Source organism: Bos mutus, chromosome 3 (assembly GCF_027580195.1).
Source record: "Bos mutus isolate GX-2022 chromosome 3, NWIPB_WYAK_1.1, whole genome shotgun sequence".
Taxonomy (NCBI): Eukaryota; Metazoa; Chordata; class Mammalia; order Artiodactyla; family Bovidae; genus Bos; species Bos mutus.
Genome location: NC_091619.1, coordinates 21702660 through 21725069, shown reverse-complemented (window position 1 = coordinate 21725069; position 22410 = coordinate 21702660). Strand labels below are relative to the sequence as shown.

Here is a 22410-nt window from a genome sequence, read left to right as displayed (position 1 = left end):
AGCCATGACAGATTCTCTAAAAGGGAGAGAGAGGTGACACATGAGTACACAAAAGTACTCTCTGTCTACCAGGAATATCAAATCAAAGGGAAAAGGGGAAAAAAAAATCTAGGTACAGCATGTATACCTCAGGGAAGACAGAGTGAAGGCACCTTCATTTTTCTCCCTATTTTCCTTCATTCTACTGAGAGTACTTACCTACAGTGGAGAACAGATAAAAATGGTTACTTCTGCCAACAGTGTATTTCAGAGTATTTGCCTACAACTGAAACAAGAAGGTTGCTGACCTTGGTTTCCCATATACGTTTTGTACAAGCACTAACCTTCTGCCTCTGTTTTTTTCATCTATGAGTGAGGTGAGCTCATAAGGTCTGATGAGGTAGGGTAGTGAGCTATCCCAAAACTAAAAGGGTGAGCTTGACCTGTGGTGGTTCCTAAAGTGGTAGATGAAAGTGGCAGATGTATAAAGATGATTAGCACCCTGAGGACTACCAAGAAGAGATCTTTTTAATAGCAAGGAATCCACTTTAATTTAAGGGTTATTTCAGAGTAACGTTTTCATTATGAAGAAGGTATCACTGCCGTTTACACTAGTCGGGATTAAAATGTTTTAAGTGGATATGCCCTCCCTTGCCTTGTGGAGCAAAACAACTTGAAACTGACAATCAGGAAAAATTATTCTCTCAACCACCAAATCTCTTCAGTGACTCACAGTATCAATGCTGTCACAGTCATGATGGAGATATAACTGTAACACCTTTTAATCAAAAACCAATAGAACAAGCATTCCAAACTGAATGAATCAGTCTAGTTTTCTAAGTGTGTTTTTCATTTTCTAATTAGATTTACAGAATTGTTGATATACTGGAGGACAAAACAGTGAATAGTTCTCCTTTTCAGAACTAAGTTAATAAACACTTATGGTTCATTTTGAATAAAGCTCAGACCCACCTTTGAAGAGCTCATAATACAGTCAGATGAGAAACATGTCAAAATTGATTACAACAAACTATGACACATAAAATAATAGAACACAGAGACTAACTGTGTAAAGGAATCATGAGAGGGTCACTGAGAGGTTACAATAACATTAGGCAATTTCCAAATGTAGAAAAGGGCATTCCAGCAAAGGAGTATGCAATAGCATGGAGGCACAGGAAGTGTGACATTTTCAGGAAATGATGAGGACGCTGGCGTCACTAAAGCGAGATGCTTGTGGGGAAGTGAGGCTATAAAAAGACGCAAGGCCTAGACTGTGAAGGGCTGTGAAAGCCAAGTAAAAGAGTCTGCAGTTTACTCTGCAGATGACGAAAAGTCACTAGGCATGGTAAGCAGGTGAGTTTGTGAGAAGATTTGCATGTATAACTAAAGATGTGGCGATGTGACAGGTAAACAAGACGGGGAGAAAGTAAAGGTAAGGAAACCAATTAGGAAACGACTGCAGGAGTCCAAGTGAGAAAGGACATGAACGTCAACTACAGAGCAGAAGAGGAAACGGAGGGGAGTAGACAGGTGGGAAGAAACTCAGACTAAAATGCATGCCTGAGTCCAGGTGGGCTACAGACAAATGAGATGGAGTTTCTAGCTTGGGGTATTTGGAGGGCACACTGGTGTCACTATCTATATCAACATGTTGAGTTTCAGGTGCCTGTTGAATTTCCAAGGATAATATGCAATAGATAGTTAGCCTGAATGTCAGTGTCAGTGTGAAGCAAAAAGGATGATCGTGAGAGTCATCAGCAGGGGATGAAGATGATGACAGCTGAAGAAACTGGAGAGAGTGAGACTCCCTGGGGAAAGCTGTCATATGGCTCAAAAGAAGGCTCAAAACAGAGTTCCAAAGAACAAAAATTAAATGCATGAGGACAGGGACAAGGCAATAGAGAAGCAAAAGAAACAATCGGTTTAGAAAACCAGAAAAGCCAGTGCCCTGAATGTCTGGAGAGAGAAGTTTTTAAGGAATAAGTTATCAATAACACTAACAACTTTTCTTCCAGTGACAGGGAATTAATCATAATCCCCAGTCCTGATACATACACTTCAGGCAGTCAACCACTGTGGAGTATCTGACCCTTTTGCTTTCTCTTTCTCCCCTTTCAAAAGGAAGTTAAGGATAGTTGACTGGAACATTCCAGTTCTTTCCATAATGATAAACATGTACGACAGAGGGGGACCCTAAAGAACCAGATGATAGTATCTAAAAGACACCATATAGAAGTACCTGCTGAGAATAGGAAAGTGTGGGCCTGAGTCCCACTTGTTACCTGTAAAACCGACTTGGCAGGTACACTCGTAGGTGTCCCGGCTAAGCACGTGGCAGGTGCCCCCATTCAGGCAGGGGTGAGACACAAAGCAGGGGTGAGTAGTCGAGTGCTGGCAGTCCTCGCCCGTGAAGCCCGGGGCACAGCGGCACGTGGCTTTCCCCAACATAGCCTGGGCCACACACGTCCCACCATTCTGGCAACGGTTCTTCTCACAGGGGTCTCGATGCTGACAATATTCTCCCAAGAAGCCCTCTGGACACCTATATGGAAAAGAGAGGAGTCCATGAAAACATTTGACTTCTTATAAGTCCACAAACTTATAAGATAATGCAATTCATTCAAGAAAATACTAGACTGTGAACTGAGAAACGAAGGCACAACCTATAAGACTGTCTCACTTTAGGCGAAGTGTTTAGAGTACTTAACCACATACTCTCATGTCTTTTTGACCATGATCCTTATTCAGAGGCAAAATACAACCACAGCCTTTTTCGTGTAGGCGCAGGCTGGTAGGCTGTAACAGCACTGTTTTGTGCAGCATCGTGGAGACTTGTCTTCAAATTCAGTAACTTTCTCCTTTTGACTAAGTCAACTGATAGAATTAAGACACATATGATGATGCATGGACTGATCCTCTGACCCTCTCAAATTTAAAATCTATAAAATATCAGGTGGCTTCAGTTAAGCACTGAGGAACAATAAGTCTTTCTTATTCCCACTGAAACATCAGTTGGCCCATATCTAGATTTCTGGATCATGTTCAAGGGGTTGAGACTGTGACAAAGGAAAAGGAGGTATAGGAATGGGGAAGAATTCAAGAGACTTTTCAGAAACTTAAATCTGCAAAGATATTAGTAGCAAGCAGCTTTCCTAACCAAAAAAGCACAGCATAACATTAAAATAACATTAAAAATATGTAAGGTACCATACAAACACCCAAGTGAAGGGAAAACAAGTCAAGAACAACAGTCTACAACATTTCCCACATATTATGTTGAGAAATCTTTTTATATGCCACCACTGATTCGTAAGATGCACAACCATTCCAAAATGTGTGTAATATTTATAAAAATTTTCTCCAAACACCATTAAAAAAGCATAGAAAGTCGCTATTTTCATAATGAAGAGGTTGTTTAGACAGGATCTCTAGGAAGCGTTTAAAAGGAACAAAAAGTCTTTGATTTTAACTATAAATTTTGCCATTTGGCTGTCGCCCCAGATACTTGGTTCAATCTATTTCTCCATTTGACTTTTTGGAGGATAGAAAACTAACTACAAGGCTGTTCCACCATTACCTTGAAGATAATACATTTAAACAAACTAAATTCTCCCCCTCAAAACCAGCTCCTATTGCATCCTCCGAAGCTCAGTCACTGTGTCTTGACTCTCCCAGCCACTCAGACTTTAAGCCCTGGGGTTCTGTTTCATTCCTTCTTGTCTTTGCCAACCTGTCCACGATGTTTAGTAGCCACTGGTTGACCACATAAGGTCTTTAGAGGTCACAGTTTTGAGGAAAGAAGGAGGACCAGATATTTGGGGACTAAGACACAATGGAAGAGGAAACAGAACTAGTAAGTGGCTTCAGTGGCAGTGATGGAGCTAGTCCCAGCCTTCTCAATCTTTTCTCAAAGCTCTGTATAGTAAGCACAGCAGAACCAGGAGCAGCTAGAGCTCTGAGCATCCTTGTGAACAGGTAAAGCTAGAGAATGAGAGGCAGTGAGGAAAGGGCACAGCACTGAAACCAAAGACTGGCTGAAGTTTCCAATGAGGAGTGTCTACCTCATATCATCAGAAGGCCTATCTGGAGTCCTGGTGTTATGACCTTGAATAAATTACTTAACTTCACTATCAGCTCTTTCACATTTTAAATAGTTAATAAAGCTACCTCCATCATGAGGCTCTTGTAAGAATTGAACAAAGTATGTGAAAAACTTTATAAATATTTTTTAAAGTTTTGCAAATGAAAAACATTTTTTTCTCTCTTTGCACTTACTGAGGAAAATATAATGCTTTATTCAAATCACAGCTTGATTTTATAATAGAATAGGTTATTTTCTAATTATTTTTTAAGTAAAGCACCAAAAATTGCCAATGTAGTATAGCTAAAATTAACCATATTATTAAAAGCATTTGCAACTTGTTTGAGAAATCTGTTATAGATGGTGTTAAAACTGCAACACAATTCTCATTCACAGTAACAGTCCTCTGGGCATTACGCTTGGCTGACAACTTCTGATTCTCCCATATGGGAATTATTTGCCTTATAAATAATGACAAACTTTTAAGCCTGGGTGGGCTTTGCCCAGGCTTTGCTACCATCATCACCACCTCTCCAACACTATCATGTGGCATCTGCTCAGAGAACACAAATTCACTTAAACATTAGCTTCATAAACATAATGAAAGTGTAAGGTTCCCAGGAAAACAAAACTGAAGCAGTATGGAAGATTCTAAAGTAAAGTGAAGTCACTCAGTCATGTCCGACTCTTTGCGACTCCATGGACTGTAGCCTGCCAGGCTCCTCCGTTCATGGGATTTTCCAGGCAAGAATACTGGAGTGGGTTGCCATTTCCTCCTCCAGGGGATCTTCCTGACCCAGGAATCGAACCTGGGTCTCCCACACTGCAGGTAGTCTTTTTACCATCTGAGCCACCAGACAAGATTCTGGAGCCAAACAAAAGTATTCCCAAATTATCTATTACTAAAGTTTAATCTACATTGTTTTTTCCTACCACTAAAGGAAAAATGTTTCAACTAAGATATGTTTAAGAAACCAGTAAAAATAGAGGTGACAACTACAGCTTGCGAGTCTGCTTTGATCCATTGCTTGTTCTTTTTTATGGCCTGAGAGCTATAAATGACTTTTACATTTTTTAATAGTTGGGGGAAAAATCAAAAGAAAATAATATTTTATGACATTTGAAAAGTATGCGAAATTCAGATTTCAGTGTCCAGACATGAACTCTTATTGGAACACAATCCTACTCATTCATACAGGGATTGTCTATGGCTACTTTTGCATTATAATAACAGGGTGGAGTAGTTGTGATGAAATCATATGGCTCCAAAAAGTATTTATATCTGATGCTTAACAGAAAAAGTTTGCCAACTTCTGAATAACAGAATATATGAAGCTTAATTCCACATATTGGAGAAGGAAATGGCAACCCACTCCAGTATTCTTGCCTGGAGAATCCCATGGACAGAGGAGCCTGGTGGGCTGCCATCTGTGGGGTCGCACAGAGTCAGACACAACTGTAGCGACTTAGCAGCAGCAGAATTCTATATATAGCATCTAAAATGCTTATTAATAATGATGATGATGAAGAAGAACATTTTCATATCAGTTTCCACAAAGAATATTACACTCGTTCATTCATGCAACAGTTACTAAGTGCCTATTAAGTATCATGCATTGTTCTAGAGCTAGGAAAATTCTTGAACTCACAGAGTTTAAATTCTAGTAAGAGAAGACAAAAAGCAAAATTAATAAATGAAATCTATAATTTGCTACGTGGAGTTAAGTGCTATGAAAAACAATAAAACAAGAAAGAAGCATAGGAAGGGAATGAATTGGGGATAACAGAGGTAGATAAATAAGGTATTTCAGTTAGAAATAGGGAAAGCAGAGAGAGTCTCACTGAAAGGCACATTTGAGTCAAGAGCTAAATGAGGGAAGAGATAGCTATGGAGGTATCTAGGGAAAGCATGTTAAAGGCAGAGAGAACAGCAAATGCAAAGGCCCTTAAAGAGGGAACAGTCCTAGTATGGTTGAGGAATAGCCAGAAGACCTCTGTGGTTCCACCAAAGGGAGTAAGAAAAAGTAGCAGAAAAGAGATTACAGTTACAAGTAGGCGGCAGATCATGGGGAGACTTTAGGCCACTGCAAAGAAGAGTCAGGGTCTTACTCTAAATGAGATAATACTAAGATAGGATGTACAAATAACTTATTCTCCTGAAATCCAACTTATTTTTATGGGAAACTAGACTCACTGCTGATATAATAATAAAGACTTTCTTATTTAAAATGTTCTAGATAGCTAGACATCAGCCTATTCCTTTACCTTAAAACATGTACAAGTCTCTTTTAATCTACATTTTTCACTAAGCCTCATTTCCCTTTCCAAATACTTCCTTCACAAACAAACTTCTATAACTATAGCCTAATTTCACAGCTATTTTCCCTTTCTTTTCCATCTTATTTGTTCCTTTGCAGTAAAACTTGCATTGTTCTTATTGGCCAGAAAACATGTCCCAAGAGCAATGACTTTTCCCTTGTCAAGTTCAGTGGTCTCAACTGAGATTTCTTCATAAGGAAATTCTTAGAGGAGGCATTGCTGGCTATACCTCCACCACTCTAATTGGTTTACATTTGGCTTCTATGACTCCCTCTGTACTTCAAAGCTGTGCAAATTCTTATTTTAGATTCTGGAATCCTCTTCTTCTTCCTCCCCATAAATTTATGGCCACTTGAAGTTTAAGTCTGGGTTGGACTGCTCCTTCCTCCCTTATGCATTTGTTATTTTGGTGGTTGTTCATTTAGTTTAAAGCAACTACCTTCGTGTACCCAGTGCCAGTTCCATATGGTCAGTTTACTAAAAGTCATCTACTTACCTTAACATATCCTGCCAATACCTGAAACTATACATTTCAAAAGTACAGTCATATTTTCATGAAATTTTAATTTCTCCATTTTTCTAAGGCTTCCATTCACCATCTCAAAAGTTACTTTTGGTTAATCCTTTTACATTATACATAACTTATGACTACGTTCTGAAGTCTTGTTAAACTGAATTCCTACAGTACTTATCATAAATACTGTCTCCTTTCTGATAAAAATTCTGATCAATTAAAAAGCCTCAGGTCAAACACGTTGTTGCTAGCTTTTCCCCTCACTTCCATCTATCACTGTATAATAATAAGAGAACCATGGGATTCAAGACATCCTAATGGAGTTTCTACCCAAAGAGATAATTCTTTCTAAAATATCCCTGAAAGATGATCACAGCCTCTATGTGAATAAAAGCAATTAAGTATGATGTCTAAGAAATAGAATTTAATAAATACTTGAAGTTATTTTCTTTCTACTTTAAAAGTGCAGACACTAGAATTAGATCACCTGGATTTCAATCCCATTTACTCTGAGAGTGATCCTGAGCAAGTTATTAAACCTCCTTGTTGTAAAATAAAGTTAATAACAGTGCCTACCTTTCAGGGTTTAAAATAATTGTAAAGCACTTAGAACAGTTATCTAGTGCATAGTAAATGCCATGCATTTGTTAAGTTAGATAAAATACTGGCTCACTACTTCAACAATAGAACTGCCTTCAGTGTGAGTAGATATTGTCTGGCAGCCTTTCTTTCTGATGTCTTCAAATTCTGCCTTCCTTCCTAGCTATGTATATACCAAGAAGGATAAAATGTAAATCAGTGCAAAAATTTGTAAAGAATGTTCATAGTAGCATTATTTATAATAACAAAAAGTGGAAACAACCCAAACATCCACAGCTGATAAATGGGTAAATAAAATGTGGTATATCCATACAATGAAATATTATTTGCCATAAAAAGGAATGAAAATTTGATACATGCTGTGATATGTATCAAACCCTGAAAATATGCTAAGTGAAAGAAGCTAGACACAAAAGGCCACATATTGTATAATTTCATTTTTGTGAAAGATCAGAATAGGCAAATCTATAGAGATAGAAAGCAGATTAGTGTTACCAGGAGCTGGGAAGAGGGGAACTGGAGAGGGACTGCTGAAGAATAGGGACAGTCTCTGGAAGGTAATGAAAATGTTTTGAAATTATATAATGCTGATAGTTACACTTAACTGTGGATATACTAAAAACCACTGAACTGTATATTTCAAAAGGGTCAATTTAATAGTATATGAATTAGTGTTGGTGGGAATGTAAATTGGTGCAACCATTATGGAAAACAGTATGGAGGTTCCTTAAAAAACTAACAGAGCGATATGATGAGCAATATGATCCCACAATCCTACTCCTTGTCATATATCCAGACAAAACTGTAATTCGAAAAGATATATGTACCTCTGTGCTCATAGCAGCACTATTACAATAGCAAGACATCGAAGCAACCTAAATGTCCACCAACAGATGAATGGATAAAGAAGATGTGGTATATATACAAACATGATGGAATGTTACACATAAAAGAGAATGAAATAATGCCATTTGCAGCAACATAAATGGACCTAGAGATTGTCATACTGACTGAAGTTTGAGAAAGACAAATACCATATGATATCACTTATATGTGGAATTTATTATGTGATACAAATGAACTTATTTACAAAACAGAAACAGACTCACAGACGTAGAAAACAAATGAAAAGGGAAAGAGAGTTGGGAAAGGATAAATTAAGAGTATAGAGTTCACAGATACAAACTACTATATATAAAAATAGGTAAATAATAGGTCCTACTGTGTAGCACAAGGAACTGTATTCAATATCCTATAACAAACTACAAGGTAATATATATATATATTAATATATATATATAACTGAATCACTTTGCTGTACACCAGAAACTAACACAACATTGTAAATCAACTATATACTTCAATAAAAATTTTTAATTAAAAAAAATTTTAGTATGTGAGTTATATCTTATTTAAAAAAATAATTCTGCCTCCCTATAATTTCCATTTGCTGGCTATGCCTGTCCTCTAGAACAAAAAGGAACCAGCTTCTCTTACATGTGGCCCTTCAAGAATTTACAGGTAATTATTTGTTTTCTCTTTGTTTTCTTTTTCCAGCATTCAATGCTTTGGGCTATTCCAGACTTCTTCACCATTTTAGTGGCTCTCCTACGCTTCAGATAACAATAATAATAAGAGTGACCAACATTTCTGAAGAACTTACTATGTATTATATATTTGCTAAGCATTTTGTTTTTATTACTCCCTCTAACAGTTATGCTATATCATTATGTTCATTCTGTATGTGAGGACCTTAAAGTTTAGAAAGATGAAGATTTCAGAGCTAGTAGGTATTAGAGGCAGACCTCAAATCCAGGTATGATTTCAGAGCCCACATACTTCCACACTGAGCTATCTGCCTACCCCCAACTAGATGATTCTAGTTCATCAAAAACCTCTTTAAAAGGTAGGACCCAAAATGGGGGGGGGGGGAGGAAACACATAATACATATGTTCTTACCACTATAGCATAGAATTGGACACTATTGCTTCTACTATTGCTGCTTAAAGCTGTGTTCACTTTTATAAAAGTTACAAAATCCAGATTCAGTTAAAAAGTCCGCACTTTTTTTCCCACATGAACTACTTTTATGCCATATCAGCCCATCCTGTATTAGTACACCATGTTTTTTGAAGGCAATTATTGGTCCTGTAATTTCTTTCTTTTCAATTCAACATGCTGAATCTTTACCCCAAGTTTTCTTTATTTAGATAACTTTACACTTTATTCATATAATCACAGAATTTCAACACTGCACCAAATCTCAGAAGTCAATTGGTCTGAACCTCTGTTGTACTGATAAGGACACCAAACTGACCTGCCGCAAGTTTGTCTGTAAATCCAGAAATTTCCCCTAGTTTTGGATCACCTACAACTGTACTTCTATCTTTACCTAGTCTTTATCAAAATATAAAGCATCACTTAACTGAAAGTATTCTACGAAGTCTTACCCCAAGATTGGCTCCTATTTAGTCAGTTCTGTTATCTCAATTACACCAGCATCCTGTCTACACCTCTTCATTAAATTCAGAGAGAAAATTGCTCCCTGAAAGTAAGCACACTACTTAAAGAATGATCCTTCTCAAGTATAATTTCGATCATGTCACTCACTTTTCTGCTCAGAAGCTAGTTTCAGCGCACAGCCCTTCTTACGACCTATTTGTCTGCCCTACTCCTATCATCCAATCTACTCCTTGGTGACCCATAACTTAAGCACTCCAGATTATTTCCACACTCAGGTCTACTGCTCCTTATATAAAAATCTTCTATCTAATCTCCAGTGAGAGGTACCACATTTTACCATCTGATATGTCTCTATTTTCCTTTCTTCTATCCTTGTTTCAAAGACCTGTTCAAAACCTATATCCTTTACTAAGCTTTCTCCAAACCATCCCACCCATCTCTGATCTAACAGCAGTTGTACTCCATGTTATATACTACATTATTTCTACCAATATGGCTCTTCTTCATTAAGCCATAACGAGGTCTTCCCTGTGTCTCTCTCAAACTGATATTTTTGTGGGGAAGAGCAAGTCTTCAGACCCTGGAGCGGTTGGCTTGAACACCATAACCACCTATGTTGCAAAATCCCCTCTCAACCTCATGTGGGGCTCTGCCTGGTAGAACACAAGGCAAGGCAATCAAAAAAATCATCCTGGGGTACAAGGTCATCCCTCACATCCCAGGGATGAATTATGGACACAGGAAGAAATTATGGACATAGGAAGAAAGGGGAGAGATGGGTAAGTGAGATAGCCAGAAATAAAGGACCCCATCTCCTAATACAGGAGACCTTTCAACTTTGCAAATCCATGTTCAACTGTAATAGGAGTACACCATATGCCCTGTTAGTCTCAGTGGGAACTGGGACTCTCTGCTAAAAACAAGAGATTAAATAGCTCTCTTCTTGAGATGGCTCAAGTTGACTTTATCATCCAAGTTCCCTTACAAATCTATAGTTCTATTAAGTTACCACAGTACCATTTTTGGAAGACAGCCTACATCTTAAACTAAAGGTATATGTAAAAAATCTTCTAAAAATATAACAACAACAACAACAACAAAAAAACTCTAAAAACTGCATTTGGTTCCTGAAACTATATGAATGCCCTCCTCTGGAGAAAATTTATAACTTATTTAAGTAGTTTTCTCAGTGACTTCCTCCTAGTCTCTTCCCTTCTCTGGCTTTGGATCTCTGAAAGAACGCAGTTCACAGGGGATGCTTTGAGTACAGGGCAAGTTTTGCGGGAGGGGGCTTTTTCCCTGTAAAACAATTTCATAAACGAATCTGAACACTTTATCAGCTCCATACGGTCACGTATTTTTCTGAAAAAGTCTGCCATTTCTGACACGAAGAGGTCCACTCTTTCATTGTTACTATTCAAACAGACACATGGGGAATGAAGTGAAGGGGAGGAATGAAGGGCGAAAAAGAGAGGGAAAAACAAGGGATTCCTCCTAACGGAACTAGAAAACATTCCAACTGAATGGATGCCCATAAGTCCCCTCTCAATAAAACAGATGAAAACCAGACCCCAACTCTCACACGTCACCAGCAGCCTGGATTCGTTTACATGTAGCCACTTTACAGATTTCAACAAAGCTGGGATTTGAATAGCAATTCCAATCTATCTAGCAATGGCTGTGATTCAGGATCAGTCTCCTTAGTAATACAGGATAGAAAAAATTGTTCTTTCAAGTTTCCTAAGTGAATGGCCACTCGTCTAGAGAAAAGCTTAAAATACTGTAGTAGCTTGTGTCAGCTCCAAGATGACCAAAGTTTGAGCAGGAAATAAGCCCCTTTTTCAAATAAAAGCCAATGTTCTCTCTCCTTGTTTTCTCCACCGACTGTTCTGTATCAGCAGGGTGAGGCCAAGTGGCACCCAGGGCTTCTCTGCAGCTCTGCCTTCAGCTTTTTTTTAGTGAGGATTTGGTCATTAAAAAAATAAAACAACAAAGCAAAACACTACCACATAGGAGAAGAAGAAAAAGAGAGGCGTGCTTTACAAAACAGCTATTTCAAAATCATGATTTTTTAAAAACTACACAGAATGTGGAACGGAGGGGGGAAAAATGTCTCATGTGGGTTGCGTCGGCCCTGCAGCTGCTCCTCATTAAAGCTCCTCTTTACTCCCTCTGGGCTGGTTTCCAGCAGAAAATTCTTTAAACAGAACTCTGCTTTCAACCCACTTTCTTCTTGCTCTAGGCCTCTCGGCCCCCCAATCCGCAGTGGCAGCCTGCCCTAGCTGAGCTAGAGAGGGGGGAGCTGTTGTTAAGGTAAATGAGGTAAGGGCAGAGGGGAAAAAAATTACAAAACCCAGAAACCAAATTAAGCATTGGTCAGTAACAAAGGTCTGCAGTCTGAAAAGGTCCCAAATCAGTCTGTTCTTTCCTGTGACCATAACGCCAGCTTAGTTTCCTGCTCCCTCCCCGCCCCCCAGGCCCCTGTTAAAGTAGATAAAAATGATTGCTAACAGCCAAAGCTAACTGTAACCAGTTAAAGTTCCTATATAATGCTTAATTCCCAAGGCTCTGGCTTACAAACTCCTAGATGCCCAAGAGTCTCCAGAATCAAGTCCAAACTCTCGGATTGGAATTCAAGAGGCCCAACCTACTAGTCCAACCTCACTGTCACCCTCCTCTCAGTACCTCCAGTTGAACATCTCATCAGGCTGTCAACTTATTGATTCTGCAACTCTGTGTAAAGGTAACCACTGGGTTATGCTAATTACTGACTTTAAAAAAAAAGGGTACAGGAAGACGTCCTGCTAACTTCCTGGTAAAGAGGGAAAAAGGGAAGAGTTCTGTGATGTTGACTTCTTCTTGTCATTCCCACTCCCCTTCTCACCTCCCTTCCCCCCAAAAAGAAAGAGAAAATTTAAAAAAAAAAAAAAGGAAATACTATAGCTTACTCAGCAAGAAAGAAAAACAAAAAGAACTAAAAAAAAGTATTCGTGTACAGAGTTAGGGCCCAGTTCTGGGCTGTCTGTGGTAAAACACACTTTCTAGGGCTTTGCTGGTTTGATGTAAAGGAAACAAAGACCAATATACAATCAATTTCTCCCTCCTCTCTTTCATTTTCTTTCTCTCTCTCTCTCTCTCTCTCACACACACACACACTTTTTTTTTTTTTTTTACCACAACTAATAAAGACTACAAAATACTGTAGGACAGCCCATTTTTCTACTATGTAAATTCAGCTTCCTGAGCAGAACATTTCTGCTTTTCTTGTAGTATTTCAGAAAATGTTAATCTTGGTTCCCACATTAGGCTGAATGCTTCCAAATTAAAAGTTTCCCACAGGAAAAGAATTTCACAGGGAATTGTGAGGCTGGGAATTATCTTCTGAAGCTCCACCTCACTTGGTTTCCATGCATTTCGGTTTTTCAACACTACCCCCCATATGAATAAAGCAATAAACACACACTGATTTTAATAAATTCAAACCAGAAAGAAGCTGCCGTGGTATACACTTCAAAACTGTTAATAATTCATAGCACTGTTCATCTTCATCAGAAACTATGAAATCAGTAACCATTGCAATGGGAAACCATGCTTTATTTACACAAGAATTTGCAAACACCCTTATCTTCCAGTTTATAGTCTGGGCTCATTTATCAGAGCTCAAAAGCTGAACTGAGTGCCTAGCCTCTTCAATCATCACTTGAAAGAGTGGACAAGGGCACACAAACAGCATTGGAAGACTTCTGTTGCTGCCATAACAGAAGGTGGTCTTTCCTGTCTTCTAGCATACAATCCGTACCTTTACCAGATTTCACTGAGTGGACCCTGAGAAAGCATCTACTTGTGATTAAAATATGGCAAACGTATTCTAAATACATGAGTTTACAAAAAGCACCCTTCAGAGTAATAGGCAAAAACAAATGAGTTAAACCAGTTGTCCCCAAACATTGTAGAGTTACTGCAAGGAGTTTGCAAATACTTATAAATCACTTTCTAGACTATTAAATAATGTCCTCTCCATATGAAATGGACTGTAAATGCTGTTACTGTTATTAAAATGTGGAGACATTATAAAGGGTTATTGAATTCTCAGTAGATATTGACATCATGCATTGTATACAAACAAGAGACTGAGAACTGGCTTCATCTTAAGACCATCATCCCTTCATTCCTTACACCCTTGCTAGGCTCAGTTTCTTTAGTTCCTAGAACACGTTCTAATGCACCTCCAGAACTTTGTACGTGCTGTTCATTCAGTCCAAACACTTTTCCCCGCCCTCTTCTCATAGTCAAGACCTAAAATTTCTTTAAGCTTCAGCTCAAATTTTATTTCCTTTGAGAAATAGGCTTGATGCCCCCTGCTGTATATTCTCATAATCCTAACATATATCATTCATTATCTTATATTATGATTATTTGTTTCTTCCCCAAGAGACTGAGAATTATTATCACTATGCTCATGGTGCCTAATACAGGAACTGGCGTACAGAAGGCATTCAACTATTCAGTGCTCATATTCTTAACCAAAGCCAAAAGGCAAAATGCAAGGGTCCATAAAATCCTTACACCTTCAAAAAAAAAAAAAAATCCTTACACCTTCAAAAGACTTTAATTATACTCAAAGTTTGGGAACCACTAGGTTGAGCTATTTACCCAAAGGACTAATAGTACTAATTAAGATTCCTGATACATACAGGACTTTTTAACCTTCACTTACCTCTAAAACATTCAAAGTGAGTCAGTCAAACCTATATGGAGTAGACTTTGTAAATCATACTTTCTCCCCAAATAAGAACACTCTCCTCTCTCTCTCTCTCTCTCACACAGTCTGCATTTTCTCTTGTAGTTTTATTAATCTTTAATAAAACACTGACTACATGAACCACCAAGATCCTGAGTGATAGAACACCCTACAAAGTGGCCTCAGTAGCATAAACTGTTAGATTATTCAGACACTAAGCAGTAAAAATTAAACAAAATTTCAGAGAAAAAACTGAGTGTGTTTGCTTTCTGTTTTCTAACATGAGGAAATGACCACCTGTAAAATTCTGAAGTCCAAAAAATATCTGAAGGCAGAAAGTTCCAAAAGCTTATGGTTTGGCCTAAAAGGATTCCTAGTTGAAAAATAACTGTACTCAAATCATATCAAACCAAACGTGAATGCAAGAGTAGGCAGGAGAAAAACCTGCATTTTTCTGAACTTTGAGAGATAAGGTTGAAGAGAAATAAAAAATATTTCTTTGTAGATTCTGAATACATCATTCTCCCCAAAAATGTAATAATCACATGTATAGGTATGCAAGACCATTCAATGAATAATATAATATATTGAAATATATATAATATATAGAAAAATATAATTTCAAAATGCCCTGAAACACTATAAAATCCCATTTAAATGGCCTTACTTAGACTAGAACCACAGGTAATAAAAATAATGGACAGTGTGAAGAAATAAATAACAGTGCCTTGAATCCTTCAAGACCAAAACCACTAGTTCCCATAAAAGACAGGGCTGTGACCCAAAGCATAAAAATAATGGTTCTTGGGGGTAAAAACAAACCTTAGACATTATAATGGTCTTCCAAAGGGCTACGATAGATAAACTGATATACAATATATCTATGGTATTAAAATTGCATGGGGTTGGGGTAGAGAGATTAGGGGAAAAAACTCTAAAAATGCTCCTTTGGGGCAAGAGGGTGATAAAGATAAAAAGGTTGAGAAACACTGAGATAGCATATCCAAATAAAGTAATTTTTAGCTTAGTATCTGGCACACATAACACTCATAAATGTTAGTTGAATTAAACAGGAAAGTTTCCTACAAATGCTGCCTATATTTGTATATATTCAAACTCACATGACTTATAAAAAATTGTTCCTCAGCTTTGGAATCATAAGGGGATCAGTCCTGGGTGTTCTTTGGAAGGACTGATTCTAAAGCTGAAACTCCAATACTTTGGCCACCTCATGCGAAGAGCTGACTCATTGGAAAAGACTCTGATGCTGGGAGGGATTGGGGGCAGGAGGAGAAGGGGAAGACAGAGGATGAGATGGCTGGATGGCATCACTGATTCGATGAACATGAGTTTGAGTGAACTCCGGGAGTTAGTGATGGACAAGGAGGCCTGGTATACTGCAATTCATGGAGTCACAAAGAGTCGGACACGACTGAGCGACTGAACTGAACTGAAGTGATGCTTGATCTGCTATATGAAATCAAAATTTACGCTTCCATAGGGACAAAGTGGAAATCTTGCAAAGCTAAACAGTGGTCTAATGAGATTTATATACCATACATCCAGATACCATAAAGATGATTTCTTTTAAAAATACAATGCTATCATTATTTTATGTACTCTTGCATTCTTTTATCAAAAACAGCAAAACCTTCAATCCCTCACTACATGGCTGATGCTGGTAGTACATGTGAAAGTCTTAGCCTAGTGGTGTCTATACTTGGAAACATGCTCTATCAACAACTACACAGCTGGGACTGGATTTGGTTTATCTGTTTTCCTCTAGATTGTAAGCTTTTGAGAACAAAGGTAATTATTAAAATAATCATGATCACAATAATCACCCCCAAAAGTTTTCCACACAAAAGATAACTTTCATGAAGTTAATGACATCTCACAACACTTATTACTTTTATGACAATAAGAGAACAGTTACTGTCAAAGAAAAAATGTAATTTTTTATTTATTTTTAAAAAACATTCTTTATTTAACAGGATCTTGGCTTTGGTGCAGACCTCCAATACAGATCATCTCAACTAGAAAAGTTGCATCAACTAAAAACTGATATAGGAAGATTCGGATATAATTCTTTGTTCTAATTTCAGCAACAGCTGCTTTAAGAATTCCTTTTGTATATTAAATAAAAAAAAAGCTTAGCACAAAGAATGGTTCTTCCATATCTCATGCCATCCAAGGACATGAAGCATTTCAAATGGCTACTCTAAGATAAAGGTCAGCAAATACTGCCCTGGGCAAAATCTACAGGCCATCTGTTTTTGTACCTCCAGCCCAGGGGCTAAAACTGGCTTTTACATGTTTTAATGGTTATGTTTTAAAGAGATATATAGGTATGTACATCATATCCTTAATTTGCTTCTTGGCCAGCAAAGCTCAAAACCTTTACCATCCGGCACTTTAAGAAAAAAGTTCACTGATGTCTGCTTTAAGGCCAGGACAGCATTAAAGTGTACATAGGAGAGTCCCAGTCCATCCTAAAGGAAATCAGTCCTGAATATTCATTGGAAGAACTCATGCTAAAGCTCCAATACATTGGCTACCTGATGAGAAGAACTGACTCCTTGGAAAAGACCCTGATGCTGGGAAAGATTGAAGGCAGGAGGAGAAGGGGACAACAGAGGATGAGATGGTTGGATGGCATCACCAACTCGATGGACATGAGTTTGAGCAAGCTTTGGGAGTTGGTGATGGACAGGGAAGCCTGGCGTGCTGCAGTCTATGGGGTCGCAGAGTCAGACACGACTAAGGGACTGAACTGAACTGAGGCTAAAAACACCTTCAAAAGATGTGCTCGCAATTTAGGTTAACTTTTTTTTGTTTATTAGAACTCAGCCACTTTAGGAGCACTTGTTAAGAACCATGTTTAGTTTCAGAAAGACAAAATCATCAGAGAATCATCACTGTCAATTGTTATACCTCTGCATAGTTAGAACCAATAATAATAAAAAGGACAGACATTAAGGAAAAGAATTAGAGTGTATAAACTTAATGTGGTGACTCAAGACAAAAACTACTACTTCCCTTAAAAGATGGGATCAGGCCCAAAGGGTCAAAAAAAATTTTTTTAAGCTAAAGATATTACAATGATCTGTGACCTTCCAAACCAAAGAAACTGAATATCAAACAAGAATCCTGAAAGTACGCATTCAAGTTCACACAAAGTGAAGATAAATGCATCCTGAGAGGCACTTCACTTACTAAATGGAAGCAAGGCAAAGTCACAGCTGACGTGGCTACATTCTCCTGCATCATTCTGCTTTAAAAACCCATGTCTACTGGTAGGTGAGACATACTCAGGACATACTTGAAGACAGGTAGGTAGGTAGAGAGAGAGAGATGTAATGAGTCTGTTTCTTATCTGAATGAGAATAAAAATGTAGCTAGTCTATTATTTTACAAAAACTCTCACCAGAGACTTGAGCATGTTCTAAGAGCTTTTGACTGAGTGGCTCCCCACAGACCTTTCCTCTAGATCAAGCCCTGGTTCTTGCACTAGGTGTGAATCTTGAAAAAGCCACTTTACTTCTCTGAGCCTCAGTCTCCTCATGTATTAAAACAAGATGCTAGGCCAAATTACCTCTAATAATACCTTTAAAATTGTATGATTCCATTTAGGTATGTTCTACAGCCCCCGTGGATATTAATATCCTTTAGGAGGATTAAAGACCTACTTTAGGAGGAACTGAAAAGAATTTCCACATTGTTTTGTTTCGTGGAATATTAAAAAATAAAACGTATAGCTAGAGTTAAAATTCTTGGTCTTTCAAACTGCCTCTTAAAGCCCTAAGTTGTTTGTTTTTAATTCTGCTTTTCTCTCTTCCCCTTCTCTGTTTTCACCCTGAACAGCAGTCCCTTGAGAGTTGGTACCAAGAATGGAAAGAAATAGGGCTGAATCTTTAGGTCACCTAATGGGGGCTGAGAAGCAACTTTTAGTCCCACTCTACATTCCAATCAGTTATGTAATACAGGACAAGTCACTTAGCCACGTTAAGCCTTGGGTTCCTCATCTTATAAAACAAAATGAGAGGGAAAGGTGCTTGACAAAATCCCTTCCACCCCCTGAGCTTGATGACTCTACAATTTTGGTTTTTTAATTTCTTCAGCAATACTGCCTGAGAATGCAATGATGTTTGCTGATGGTAATGCTTGGGGTCAGTGGTTGTGTATGTCTTGACCATCAACCCACTCTAAGCAGGGACTCCCTGGGGCAAGAACTGTGCATGTCTCTTCTTTTACATTCTTCATGCTACCTAACTCTCATCCTTCTAAGCACACAGACAATTCAATACACACTTGTATAAAGGAACTGTTGCACAACCCACACTTTCAGCTAACCCCTTGCAGGAAGCATAAGGAAGCAAAGAATAAGCAAAAGAGAAAGAGCGATATATTTAAACAAGATATGGAGAATAAAGAGGAACCGTGAGCCTAAAAGGGAAAGAAAGGCCTCTTCCCCAAGTCATATGGCCAACATGAACGCCTGTTTTCCTCAGCACGGAATAGTGGTAGACACTGCAGTCTCTCCCTTTATGGACTCTGATCCACTGACAAATCACACAAGACTAAAAATGACGTGTGTGTCTGGGAAGAGATGCACCAAATTTAAGCTTTCAGGGAATCAACCACTTAATTAAATTCATGTAGGACCTTTTTCCAGACATAATTTTTATACATCATCTCAACACAGCTTAAGTACCTATCTTACTCATTTCCCCACCTCATAATGCTCTCATTAATTTTTATAAAATTTAAGAAAGAATAGGTGATGTCCCATAATTAGAGAGTATGCTTCTCTAAAAACTAATTATAAACTCTGATTGTCAGTGTCAGCCTTTGCCTAGGAGGAAATGAGTCAACTTTTCATTAGTAATCAAGTTCTGTCCATTTTTTTAAGAGTGACCCAGAAATTCAAGGCCATGAGTTTTAACAATATGAGACAGAGAATGAGACACCACAAATATTACTTACAAATGCAGCTAAGAGGAAAATTAAAGTCAGAAAGGTTCCTGAGGTACTTTTCAGGCTGAGTGTGATTTCAGAAGAGGCAAGTTGCCCAGCAAAATAATTCCTTAAGGAGATGTCTTTGGCTTACACAATAACCACCAGCATTTCAACATTTTAAAGGGACAGGGGGTTAAATGGCCAAGTCACTGCCATGGTCTAGGCAAAGGAATCATAACCACTATTAAATGTTTTCCACACAGAATAGGCATCCCTGGTTTATTCTATATAATTGAGGGTTTGGATGTGTACTATATAATCAGAGGAAACAAGCAGAAAAGGACATGAGCTAATTTGGGGTAACCAGAGATGTGTCTAACAGATGCTTGCTTACTCTGGATCCCTGAAATGAACTGGATCAAGACAATGATATGCTGGACAGAAAAGATCTGAGGTTGGGATGCCTCAGATCAAGAATGCACTATGCCTTATATGAAGACTGATCCTGCTCCTGACATTTCTGTTTTTCCATCACTCCTCCTAACCCTTTTTTTTTTTCTTGTCTCAGAGATTTTGAATTCTGAGTTTCCCTGTAAACAATGTCCACAAGCCTACCTGGCCACTCTGTTCTGGAAGCAGCACAAGACTGAACAGTCAAGGCCAAAAGGCGGAGGGAAGGAGAGATGATTGCTCCCAGCTGCCCCCTCTTCTTTGTCCTTGGCCTCCCCCCTCATCCCTTAATCCAGACAGCCTATCTCAGGCATTCAAGCCAACATGTGCTAAAGGAATGAGTTTTCAAATCAGTTAGCTGTCATTGTGAAACAGATTAAAAATCCACAAGCTAGTTGAGCAAAACCTCACACAAACTGAAGTACAGACAGAGAACACCCACGATGTAAAAAAAAAAAAAAAAGTTTTAAAACTATGTCATTAAGGAAAAAACTGACAATATTGGTAATGATTATTTCAGTTATAGCCTTTTCTAGTCGCCTCAGTCTCACTACTTCCATCCCTCTGCCTATCCATTTCCTAAGACACAGTCAATATTCTCAGATTTATTCTCAGATTATAAGTGAACCACAAGATATTCTCTGATTTTAGTCTTCCATCCCATAGCAGTTGTTCTCTTGTCTCAATCTCCACAGTTCATATACATACATATATTATATGTATGTATGTCTGTGTGTATATATATGTGTATACATATGTATGTGTATGCCTCATCTCCCCAGTAAGATGCCAAGACATCAGAGAACTGCCACCATGTCTTATGCAAGAGAAACACAACACTTATTAGCAGACACTCCTGAGGAGGTCTAGATACTTCTGAATAAGAAAGTCAGACAGCACAGGCCTCCTCAGCCTTTATGTTTGATCACAATACCTTGCACAGTGCTTAATCACAGTAGCCAGTTCAATAAACACCAGTTTGATGAAAATTAAACTTTCCTTTGAAGAGGGATATGGACTGAGTGCACCCCTTCAAAATTCTTATATTGAAACCCTCATCCCCAATGTGATGCTATTTGGAGCTGGGGACTTTGGGAAATAACTCAGCAGATGAAGTCAAGAGGGCGGGGTCCTCATGAGGGGATTAGTGCCACCATGTGAGGATATAGTGAGAAGCTGGCTGGCTACAAAGCAGGAAGAAAGTCCTCAGAGGGAACTGAGGAAGCCAGCACCTTGATCGTGGACTTCCCAGCCTCCAGAACTATGAGAAATAAATGTCTGTTGGTTAGGCCACCTGGTCTCTGGTAGTCTGTTATATAGCAGCCTGAGTTGACTAAGACAAACAGTGATGATCCTAAAGTGTCTTAGAGTCTGACTTTCAGTGTTGAGGATACAGGGCTATACATATAGTACCTGTTGGAAAGTAGCCTGAATCCACATAGACTCTGTGCCCTAAATGCTACTATTCTACTTTCTCATTAATACCTACTTTCTCCTCAAACTTATGTAAAGAAGAAAAAATGGATATAACATTCCAGTTGGATATGTATCCTCAGTAATGCCACCTGTTATTTAAATAACGCCTTTATTAGTCTTTGCTTTCACTTTCTTTCCATAAAGGCCTTTTCATTTGGATCCAAGTAGAAGACCATTTAGGAGAAGAACACTTTAAACAGAAGGTAACTGCATTAATAAGAAAACTGAAGGCATCACTATGAGAGTCAGTTATACATATTCAGACACAGAGGATGAAGTGCTAGTGAAGATTACCGATGATGAGTGAATAAGGTATAGAAAACTTCAGGACGCCCCAGAGAAACTATAAATGACACTGAGATGTAAAACAAAACACAACTAAAAAACTAGGAAAACAAAACACATAATACACACACACACACACACACACACACACACACACACACTCAACACAATGAGGGGATGGGGGTGGAGGAAACACTAAACTCCACTCCTAGCTACAAAATTCCTAGCTCAGGATGCTGAGAAGAAGGCTTAATGAAAAGCTTCATCACGCCCACACATTTAAGCTAGCTTAACAGAGAAAAAAGTACTTGGAAATTTTTAGATAATTACATTTTTATCACATTCTGACTTCCTCAAACCCTTTGTATTCAATCTTGCTAGCCTTGATAAAGACAGATAGCCAAAATTTTAAATGAAGGATTTAATTAAGTTACTCCAGATCATGAAAGAGAAATATTTCTCATTCTGCTTAGTCAAAACAAAAGGGGGATAAAGGAATTACCACATGAAATTAATGGTGCTGACATGCCACAATGGAA

General features: G+C 38.3%; 1 protein-coding gene across 1 annotated transcript in view; it reads right to left on the bottom strand.

Moving 5' to 3' along the window:
• NOTCH2 (notch receptor 2) overlaps nt 1-22410 on the bottom strand; it is a 175016-nt gene that overhangs the window by 93553 nt on the left and 59053 nt on the right. Inside the window, 1 exon segment of the mRNA XM_005895272.2 lies at nt 2265-2524. Within this exon segment, the coding sequence (XP_005895334.2) occupies nt 2265-2524 (260 nt within the window).